Source organism: Pteropus vampyrus, unplaced genomic scaffold (assembly GCF_000151845.1).
Source record: "Pteropus vampyrus isolate Shadow unplaced genomic scaffold, Pvam_2.0 Scaffold180, whole genome shotgun sequence".
Lineage (NCBI taxonomy): Eukaryota > Metazoa > Chordata > Mammalia > Chiroptera > Pteropodidae > Pteropus > Pteropus vampyrus.
The window spans coordinates 1,566,797-1,578,573 of NW_011888961.1; the positions used below are offsets into that span (position 1 = coordinate 1,566,797).

The following is an 11,777-nucleotide window of genomic DNA, read 5'->3' on the forward strand; positions in this document are numbered from 1 at the left end:
ACATATATCTGTTTATTTGTTTATTTTCCTGGTTAAAATGCTAGATCGTCTTTAGTATATGTGCTGCAGAAGCGAACACAGCTAGTTTGTGCTTTAAAATATATCCTTTACTAATCATGAAATGAATTACTGATAATAAAATATCATAATAATGCAAATTTTCACATTTTTAGTGTTCAGAATTCACGTAGATTTCTGCATTTAAGCATTTAAAAATACTGAGGGGGCTGGGAACTGAGATGATAAAATAATAGTCATGAGAATAAAGAAATATAGTTTGGGTGGGGGTCGCTCAGACATACTAGACGTAAGTCTGTATTTTTTCAGTCTTCCCATCTTCCAAGGTACTCAAGTCATCTGCATTTATGTCCCTCTCATTTGAGCTTTACAGATATTTTTTCATGTGTTTGTTTATAATTTTTTCCCTCTGTCTGCCATTGGCACTAAGCGCTTTCAGGATTCTAGACAGCGGGAGAAAGAATTCAGCAAGAAAAACTAAGTGCTGCCTGAGAACGCTTAGTCTAAAATGAGTAGGGGAGGAAGTATTAAAAATATAGTTAAAACACAGGTACCTAAATGCTTCAGTGTCGGACACAACGTGGCAACCACTGGGGGCACAATTAGGATGAAAATAAGGCTGCTGTGCCGAAGGAGTTTTCGTTCCACTGGCAAATGCTGCATTTGCAGAAAATCCTAGTTGGATGTGGTCCGTTAACATGCAGATATGTGTAGAGTATTATTGGAACACAGATGAAGTCCAGGGCACTCCAAGAAAGCTTCCTAAAAGAGATGATGCCTAAACTGAGTCTCGAAAAAAGAGTAAGAATTACCTTTGTGAAGAAAGGTGGAGGGGTGCAGCATGAGCCACCACAAGCTGAGACATGGGAGATAAAGCAGTGCTGTTTATTGGCAATGGCGAGATATGTCATAAGTAATTTGTCATTAATAATATTTATCGAAATTTGCAAATGTTGGCTTTTCCTATAAATTAGCATAATATCTTTTGTCTACAAGCCATATAAATCTATTTTAAATTGCCTTAAGCTAAAATGGTGGATTTATAGGAAGGATTTGGAGTATCTCATGATCCCCAAGGTGAAAATGCAGCCAGACCTGGAAAAATATCAGGAACCTGGCCATCTATTTTCATATTCTACCACAGATCATCTGCCACCATCTTGTAAAGCAGTTTCAAGGTTAACTCCTTGCTCTACTGACTACAAATGGCTCTGTAGAATAACCAACAAGGATCCGACAAGAGATCGTAGATACAAAAGTGGGTCAGAGCATGATCTCTAGGTATCTTCTGTCTATTGAGGAAAAGGATGAAAACAGCCAAGTGGAATGATGGAATTTATGCCCACCAAATTGTCCACTTTAAAGCTCCAGAAAGCACAGCGTAGGAATTGGGGAGTCACAAAGGAACCCCAAAGGAACACACAAATGAGGTCCTTTTTAACCAAGGCTCTCACCACGATACAGAATGGCAATACAAGGACGTGAGTCCTTCTTAACCACATGCCTCACGGGCAGTTGTCAGCCTCAGCTGAGCCCTAACCACAGAGCATGTGGCATACACATATTAGTAATGTGCTGAGTGAGCTAAACAAAGGTTACATCACAGCCAATGTGAGGAAACTCAGGTGGACGTAGCAGGTGAGAAGACAGAGGCTACTTTATGTTCTGTTTATTACTACCTGCCAGGCACTTTTCTAAATGCTTAATGCATATTTATTCTTTTAGTCCTCTCAGTAATCCTATAAATAGGAACTATTAATATACTCTCTTTATAGATAGGGAAAATGAAGCAGAGAGAGGTGAAGTGACTTCCTCAAGGTCCTATAACCAACAGAAGGTGGAGCTGTGACTGAAACTCAGGTCTCTGAGCATAGGGGACACTAGCTGCCTGTTCACTTAAGTCTCTGTATTTTCCTTCCTCACTACTCACCCCACATAGGTTGTAAGAATGAGTTTCTAAACAACAACAATCTCAGAAGAAAATGAGGATTTAAATGAACAAGTAACCAAAAAAGAAAAAAAAAAATCCATCAATTTCAAGGAGGGACAACATTAACATGACAATTTTCAATTTTTTTTTGCCCCCGTCATCTTACTTTGAACCCAGCGATATAAAAGAGACAAGTGGAGCTGGTCTGGTTGAAGCATAAAAACCGCACCAGCTCTGACTGCACTGCGCCTTCTCCGCTTTGGCCCCGGGCAGCTTAAAGGACTGAGGGACCCAGTTAAGAGTCATGTCCTACATCAACCAGTGGTTGAAAAGAAAACAGAGGATACTGGAACCAATCACATATCCTCGTAATCTGACTTGGTATCAAATGTTAGACTTAAAAAATTTTTTTTTAGCAGTTCGTCACATTTTCATTAGAAGCTCTCCAGTTAGATGTTTAAAAGTTCATATAATGAACTGTTTGGGGTTTGGTTTTGCATTTCCATCCATTTTTTATAATCTAGATGACCTTATTAAGCACAAGAGAATAGCTGAGAGGAAGGATTAGACTGAATGTGGGAGGGGGAAGCTAAGTTAAGGCATCTGTGGAGGCTGATATATCGAGAAAGCTTTTGTGTGTATAGATTTTGAAACAAGTTGCACTGACTTTGGAAATAAACAGCTGAGAGAGTGGTTCTTTGTTTGTTTTCTTGATTTTTCCTCTTCCAGTTCCTCAAAAAGGACAGGAATTCAGGATATTTATTCTTCCTCAGTTATGTTTTCTTCTAAACATTATCTAAGCAGTCTAAATTCTCTGCGGGAGGAATCACCACACCTGCTGGCCTGTTGGGTGTGCTCTTTTTTTTGTACCTGGAGATCAGTCATCTAAGCTAGTATAATTTCCAAAATATTTCTTCCACGGATGCCCAGACTCAATATCAGAGATTTCCTTTGCTACTTAAGTAAACCCACAGCACCTCTACCAACATTTCTACCAAGATGCTAATTTCACCTAGATATTTTAGCTCACGTATCTACTTCATCAGTACAACCAGGACTCGCTCTTTCTCCCTGTTACTCTCAAAGGTATACTATGTGCTTCTTTCTCCTAGGAATATTGGGAGATGGAGGTTCCACTAGAATAGTATGGAGCCAGGCAATTTTAGGATTGAACTGAATTCCTTCACTTACTAGCTACATCTATCTCATTGGCAAGTTACTTAAACTCTTATTGCTTCAGATTCCTCATCTATAAATTGAGAATTTATAATACCTTTTCTGAGCTCTACTGAACCTTAGGAAAACATATAAATTCATTCATATGCAAACTCTTCTAGAGCATAGAAAAAAGGTAAAGAACCACATTATTGAGGCTAGTATCACTTTGCTTTAAAACTATAGGTCAATCTTACTTATGAAGATAAGATGAATAATCCCAAATAAAATATTATCGAATTAAAACCAATGACATTTAAAAAATACATAAATTCTAAGAATATAAGAATGTGTTTGAACCATTAGAAAAATATCATGTTTGAACGCAGTGGATTGAATGCATATAATTAACTCTATTCCCTCCTGAAACCCCACTGAAACTATGACAAAGACATAAACACACACACACACACACACACACACACACACACACACACACGGACAAAGAGGATGGGGAGAAGACCCCGTGTTTTTTAAGAGGCCAAACTTACTAAGGAAGGGCACTGACAGCCACATAGAGAAAGTGAAAATCTAAGTGCCTATGGAGGGAAATGTTCATGAGATGGAGAGGATTCCTGCGCTGGAATTCCTGAAAGGCTCATAAGTTGGGCTCACCAGGTTCTTAGAAGACGGAGTGAGGGACGAATGGGCTGAAAGCAGCGAGGTGCTGGAAAGCATATGAATGGAGGAGTTGGACCTCTAAGTTCCCTTCTCCATCCCAGCAAGAGACAAAGGCTTGTTCTCTGGAGTCATGAAACAAGGGGAGACCCAGACTCCAGTGCACCAGGAAGGACTGGGGAGACCGTTGCCAAAAAATAAAGGAGGGACAGAGGGAAGGATGGAGGGACAGAGGGAGAAAAATCAATTATATCTAACATTTACTGAATGTTCACCATGTGCCAGTCTGTTCTAAATGTTCTGTACATCTTAATTCATTTGCTCTTCATAACAACCCACCAGATAGATAAATAAATGCAAAAAAATTAGTCAAGACAATTTCTAAAAATAACAGAAAAGTGGGACTTGCTCCACCAGATTCCAAAACGTTTTAGGTTAATGAAACAAAAAATATATAAAAATTGATCTTCACATATGAGAATGAAGGATAAAATAAAAATGACATTTCAATCAGTAGGGAAAAAAATAAATCAATGACAGGTATTGGGACAATAGACTATATACAGATTTGGAAGATATAAGTTCCAGATTAATTTAGGACAAATCTAATACTAAAACTACGTTATGAACTTGGACTAAGTAAGACCTTCTGAAATAAGACTTCCTTGGAACACAGTACCGTGTGACTCACAGCTCATTACTTAACTTTCTGACGTATCGTGTTTTTAATCAATAGAATGGAGATGATAACAGAAGTTTTATTGTGAAATTTACTCTGATCTGGCAGAGTGTAAATCTCATTTTTTACATTAAACTTTGTGGTTTCATAGTTGTATCCAATTCTGCATACTTCAGTCCTCTGGAGGTACTGAAATTTGCATTTTTCCTGCTGCTATTAACAACATATTTGAGTCTAATATGCAGAAGTTCTCCGTTTGTTAACTCCTGTGTCCCAGAACCTCCAGAAGTGACAAGAAGAAATTTTCCTTTGACATTTTTGACAAGTTCTTAACCTACTGACATGACTGCTTGTTAATATACGATTATATATGCATATACGAAAGCAGCCAAAGATCGAGGAAGTCTGGGTGTTCTTTGATTTTCTCCTTTTGAGATCAGTTTCCACAAGAAAAAAATTCCTGCTTTCATCTAACATAGTGGGCTACTTTCAAGCGTTCTCTCTACTCCTTTGCTTTAAGGAGTGAGGGGTGAATGCTTTACCAAATGGAAGAAGAAACATTTTAAGATCATTCCCCCACCTCCCCACCCCTTTAAAGATAAAGTAAAAAGACAAAACTGCTTCGTTGGTAAAACTGTTATATTTACTGTTTGGCTGATTTCTATGACAAACTCTATCTGATTCATATGGCGCGAACTCCACCCAGAAAGAGGCAGGGCCTTCTTGCCAGGATGAGGGAAGAAAGTGCTGAAGTGGCAAAAGCCCCAGCTGTCCACAGCAGTAACTAAAGCTGTTTGCTGGTTCCGCACACCGTATATATGGTGCCTGTATTGTCGTCTTCTCCCTTGGGATACTGTTTGCATCAAGGGGCTGTGACATTACGGCAGTATCGCTTGGTCACAAGCTGATGGCCTGTGGGATATCTGCTTCAGTTCTGCGAATGCGTCTCTAAAATGAGGCCACAAAACGACTTGCCTGCTCTGTTTCCTGTTTTGTGTCCCTGTTATTCAGTGGTGCTATTCACTAAGGGAGGACCTACATTTTGTTTAGTGTGTGTGTGTGTGTGTGTGTGTGTGTGTGTGTGTGTGTGAGAGGTTTAATTAGTACAGAATGATGTACCATGCATAAACATTTGTGAAAGTGGATTCTTATAACCTCTAAAGGGATTTGAATGAAAAGTCTTCTGAACGGGGTCTTGGGTCTCATATTCCTGCAACTGCAGAAAGTTCCTGAGGCTTTGTTTAAATGTAGTAGTTCTTGATCCATGGCCTGTAAGAATCGCCCTTGACATCAGGCGAGGGACAGGGCCTGTGCTGGTAGGGAGTAGAGGTGGCCTCTGATCTCTCTGGGAACCACGGCCTAATTACTCCTCACTGTAGAATTATGACTGGGGCACGTCGGCACAGCTGACAAATAATTGGCCCCCGCCTGGGGCTCCCATGACCCCCTCCACCCTAGAGAAGTCCAAGAATGTGACTGTCTTCTCCAATTCAATCTGCCTCAGGAGAGATTCAGGCACCTTCCACAGTTTTTCGTGCCTAAATTAGGTTTGTTTGTCCTCCCTCTGCTCCTTCCATCCCCTCTCCACACAGTCTCTCCCACCCGGCCCTTAGAATGCTTTGTCTCAAGGACTGAAAGCAGGAGAGTGGCTCTTGGTAACCATAGGCAACCATGAACCTGGATTAGCTATTTGTGCTGTATTTGTAAGATGCAAGCTAGCCACTAGCTGGATAGATGAGAAACTGCACTCTACAGGTTTTCCTGTACAGTAAAATGTTGGCTTCTCTCTCTCTCTCTCTCTTTTTTTTTTTTTTTTAGAATGACCAGTCTATGGGCGAGATGCAGATAATTGGAGGCTACGACCTTTCAACACTGGCTGGAAAGGTTTGTTCATTTAACTCTGCTCAGTTCGCACTGATGTCTGATGTCGTGGGGGAAATCAGTGGCCTTCATTTCAGGCCAGCACTTGCAATACATTTCAGACACTCTCTCGGGTTTGCTAATTCATGCAAATGAATGTGTGAATCCTTTTAATGATTTCTCCTTTATAAAACATTCCTTTTATAATGCTTCCAAGACATGATGCACACCAAATCTTTCGTCTCCGAGCTTCCTTCCAATCTCATTTCAGGCAAAACCTAGTATTGCAAAACCCCTTGGCACTCCTCGTTCTATCTATTCTCCTCACCCTTTCAGGTATCTTCTGAAAAGGAGCATTTTCCTTTATTCATCTGCTTTGTGTAGCTCATCTCCTCCGCCTCAGCACCCAGGCACTTTAGTAAAACAGGTTTGTCGAAATGTACAAAATTTGGGGAGAGAATAAAAAGGACTTCATGACAGCACATTTTTTCAGCCTTCTGCCTTATTTCCCCCTTATTGAAAAGAACGTAACCTATTACATCATGGGGCCAACACCTTCAATTTTAACAAGGAGTTCCAAACCTACCAAAGCGTGAAAAAATTTGTTTGGATTCTGACATAAATACATGCATCGGAAGGAAGAATTGTTTCATAAAGTGGATGGTCTTTGTGGAAATGTGACCTGAAAGGCAAGTTTTGCAGCGAATGAAAACCACACAGTTCATTTTCGTTCGGCAATACTGACATGTCTTGTATACATTATCCTTGAACAACTTCAGCTCTCTAAACGAATTGCTCAGTCTGGGATACAAACTTAATCTCTCATATTTATGGTGATTATTGTTATTCGAAACCCAGATGGTGAAAAAAGGAGTAGCAGCCACATTTAATAAAAAGACGAATAATAACATTAGGGACACTCCAACATCACAAGGATTCTAACTATAAAATAACTCACTTCTTCCTACTCCAAAGACAGCATAGTTGCATCCAAGTGTTAAATTGCTATCTAGTGAAACTTTTGGAAACATGGTGGAGTGAGAGACATCCCCAGATCTCTCCCCTTGAAACAACAATAAGCTGAACATCTAAAACTCAACAAAAAACACCAAAACGTCACACCAGCATGTCTGAGAGTAGGATCTGCGCGTAAGAGCTACCACAGGTCAGAACCTCAGATATCCTGCGGTGGACTGAGAGAAATAAAGAAGCTGCCTCTCACAGCCACCAGAGCTACTTGCAGGAGGAAGGGGAGGGGAGAAGGAGCGGCGAGTTCCCTGAATAGCCCTGCCTGGGAAAGTTATGAGCTCCCCGTGGCCAGCAGCAGGGCCCAGTCATCAGGGCAGAAAGCATAGAAGCAGCCAGCAGAGAAACAACAGTTGATTTTTACCAACCTTGGTTGCAAAACCAAGACTGAGCTGCGGCCCCCAACTCCCAACCCAAAGAGCTCTTCCCCCCATACCCTCCCATATGGAACACCGTGGAGCCCCAGGGGAATCTGAGCAAATGCTACCAAAACTGTTGCTAACAGTGACAGGGACTGAAACTGAGGGTAGCAAGCACGATTAAATATCTATCAGAAAATAAAAAGGCATTTTTAAAGCTTTATGTAAAGCATGGATCCAAGACGCTTAGATGCCACTGACCGGAAACCAAAAGAAAAGCACCTTCTTTACAACAGGCTATAGAGAGACCTTTATATACTCAATCTTCTTTCTGGAAAAACAGCAGAATACACTTCCATTAATGCCCAGGCAGAGAAATAGTCCATTAAACACCATGAACAACCAAGGTGACAAAGCATCTCAGAAAGAAAAAGAAAAATCTCCAGAAAATAAGCTTACAGATATAGAAATATGCACTGTAAATGACAGAGAATTCAGGATGGTACTTCTGAAAAAGCTCAGTGAGATCCAAAATGATCGTGTCAACAATTTCAGAAATTGAAAAAACTACTAGACGAGCAGAGCAAGGAGATTGAAACCCTCAAAAAGAACAGAATAAATCTTCTGGAGATAAAACAAAAACAAAAACAAAAACAAAAACACTGCAAGAGTTGAAAAATGAAATAGCAAGCTTGAGAAATAGAGTCGACCAAATGGAGGAAAGGGTCAGTGTTATCGAAGACAGAAAGCTAGAAATAAATCAGAAGGAAGAAGAGAGAAACCGAAGAATGAAAAATAATGAAAGAGAAGTTCAAGAACTAGCTGATACCATCAGGAAAGGAAACATAAGATTAATGGGAATTCTCGAAGGGGAGGAAAAGGAGCAGGGACTAGAAAGCATTTTCAGACAAATAGTGGACGAGAATTCCCCAAATCTAAGGAATGAGCTGGAGCTTGGAATTCAAGAAGTCAACAGAACACCCAATTATCTCAACTCGAAAAGGCCTTCACCAAGACACATTATATTAAAATTATCAAAAATCAACGACAAAGATAGAATTCTTAAGGCAGCCAGCGAGAAAATTACAGTAACTTACAAAGAAAAACCCATTAGATTATCCTCAGACTTCTCAGCGCAAACCTTTCAAGCCAGAAAGGAATGGAATCAAATATTTAAACTATTAAGTGAAAGGAACTACCAGCCTAGAATAATGTATCCAGCTAAGCTCTCTTTTAGATATGAAGGAGAAATTAAGACTTTTCCAGACATACAAAAATTGAGGGAATTCTCCACTACGAGGCCCGCGTTACAAGAAATACTGAAAGGGGTCAGTTCACCTCAATCAAAATGACAAAAAAAAAAAACAAAAAACAAACCATAATTAGGGGTAAAGTGACTATCAGACAAATAGGAGCAGAGGAGTGCAACCCTTACTAAGAACAGGGCATTATAAGCTCAAATAATTAGAAGAGAATTGTTATAACAAGATAGTAATGAACATTCAGCATACATAGGGACAAATTGAGACAACAATAACTGAAAAGGCAGGGATTCAAAGATCCAAATTCGCAAAGGGGAGTGGAGATAAGTCACGCACAGAGGAAAATGGACAACTGTATATATCTATATATATAACTATGCTTTACATATTCATAAGCACATGCCAACGATTCAGAACCGAAGTATATAACATAAAACAAGAAGGACCAGAAGGAAAACCCACAAAAGCCAACCAAAATAAAGAAACACAAGGACAAGGAAGCAATGGAAACACCAAGCTACCAGAAAGCAAAAGATAAAACGGCTATCAGAAGACTTCATAGCTCAATAATCACCCTAAATGTAAATGGATTGAACTCACCAATAAAAAGGCACAGAGATGTAGAATGGATCAAAAAAACGAAACCCAACCATATGCTGCCTCCAGGAGACACATCTCAGCTCCAAAGACAAATATAGACTCAAGATAAAAGAGTGGAAAATGATAGTTCAAGCACATGGTGTTTAGAGAAAAATGGGAGTAGCAGTACTAATATCAGATGAAATAGACTTCAAAATAAAAAAAAGTAAAGAAAGGTACTGAGGGACAGTTTATAATGATAAAGGGAATAATGCACCAAGAAAACATAACATTTATTAATATCTATGCTTCCAATCAGGGAGCCCCAAAATATGTAAAGCAATTACTAACAGAACTAAAGGGAGAAACAGACCAAAACACTATCATAGTAGGGGAACTAAATACCCACTGTCGGATATGGACAGATCATCCAAACATAAAATCAATAAGGAAATAACATCCTTAAATGACACATTAGACCGATTGGACATAATTGACATTTACAGAGCCCTCCATCCCAAAACAGTGCTTATATATTCTTCTCTAGTGCACATGGAACATTCTCAAGAATGGACCACATACCGGGACACAGAGATGGCCTCAATAATTATAAGAGGGTTGAAATCATACCAACCATATTCTCTGATCATAATGCTTTGAAACTAGAGATCAACTACAGAAAGAAATTAGGAAGAACCACAAATACATAGATATTAAACAACATGTTACTGAAGAATAACTGGGTCAGAGAAGAAATAAAAAGAGAGATCAAGAGATACACAGAAATGAATGATAATGATAGTACAACATATCAAAACTTTTGGGTATGGCAAAAATGGTCATAAGAGGAAAGTTCATATCATTTCAGGCCTATCTCCAAAAACAAGAACGAGCCCAAATAAACAACCTAACGCTTCATCTTAAAAAACTAGAAAAAGAAGAACAAATGAAGCCTAAAGTCAGCAGAAGGAAAGAAATCATCAGAACTAGAGCAGAAATAAATGAAATTGAAAACAAAAAGAAAAAGAATTGCAACAAAGAGCTGGTTCTTTGAGAAAATTAATAAAATTGACAATCTCCTGGCTAGACTCACTAAAGAAAAAGAGAAAGGACACAAATAAACAAAATCAGGGATGAAAGAGGGAAAATTATGACTGATATCACAGAAATACAAACGATCATACAAGAATACTATGAAAAAATATATAACACCAAATATATCACGCTTGGAAGAAATGGACCAGTACTTAGAAAAATACAAGCTTCCTAGACTGAATCAAGAAGAACTGGAAATCTAAATAGACTGATCAGCAGTATGGAAATTGAAACAACCACCGAAACCTACCAAAAAGTAAAAGTCCAGGACCAGATGGCTTCACCAGTGAATTCAACCAAACATTTAAAGATTTAATACCTATTCTCCTCAAACTCTTCCAAAAAATCGAAGAGGAAGCAATACTTCCCAACACATTTTATGAGGCCAATATTACTCTGATACCAAACCTGGTAGAGATAACACAAAAAAAGAAAACTACAGACCAATATCTCTCATGAACATAGATGCAAAATTCCTAAATAAGATACTAGCAAACTGAATACAGCAACATATTAAAAAGATTATACACCACGATCAAGTGGGCTTCATCCCAGAGGCACAGGGATGGTTCAACATACGCAAAACGATTAATGTGATACACCACATAAACAAATGAAAAAATAAGAATCATATGATCATATCAATAGATGCAGCCTTCGACAAGATACGGCATCCATTTATGGTCAAAACTCTTAACAAAATTGGTACAGAAGGACAGTACCTTAACATGATAAAGACCATATATGACAAAACTTCAGCCAACATTATACTTTATGGTGAAAAACTAAAAACCTTCTCTCTAAGATCAGGAACAACGCAAGGCTGTCCACTATTGCCACTGTTATTCAGTATAATATTGGAGGTCCTAGCGAGTGCAATCAGACAAGAGAAAGATATAAAAGGCATCCAAATAGGAAATGAAGAAGTCAAACTGTCACTATTTGAGGATGACATGATTCTCTATATAGAAAACCCTAAAGATTCCATAAGAACAATACTAGAAATAATAAGCAAATACAGTAAAGTCTCTGGATACAAAATCAACGTTCAAAAATCCATAGCGTTTCTATACTCTAATAATGAAGTATCAGAAAAAGAAGTGGAAAAATAATTCCTTTTGCAATTGCAATGAAAA

The 11,777-nt window shown here is 38.8% G+C and overlaps 1 protein-coding gene across 1 annotated transcript in view; it reads left to right on the forward strand.

The window, feature by feature from the left end:
- PRTFDC1 (phosphoribosyl transferase domain containing 1) overlaps window positions 1-11,777 on the forward strand; it is an 86,060-nt gene that overhangs the window by 51,718 nt on the left and 22,565 nt on the right. The window contains exon 4 of the mRNA XM_011371028.2: window positions 6,279-6,344. Within this exon, the coding sequence (XP_011369330.1) occupies window positions 6,279-6,344 (66 nt within the window). The remainder of the gene's footprint in view (window positions 1-6,278; window positions 6,345-11,777) is intronic.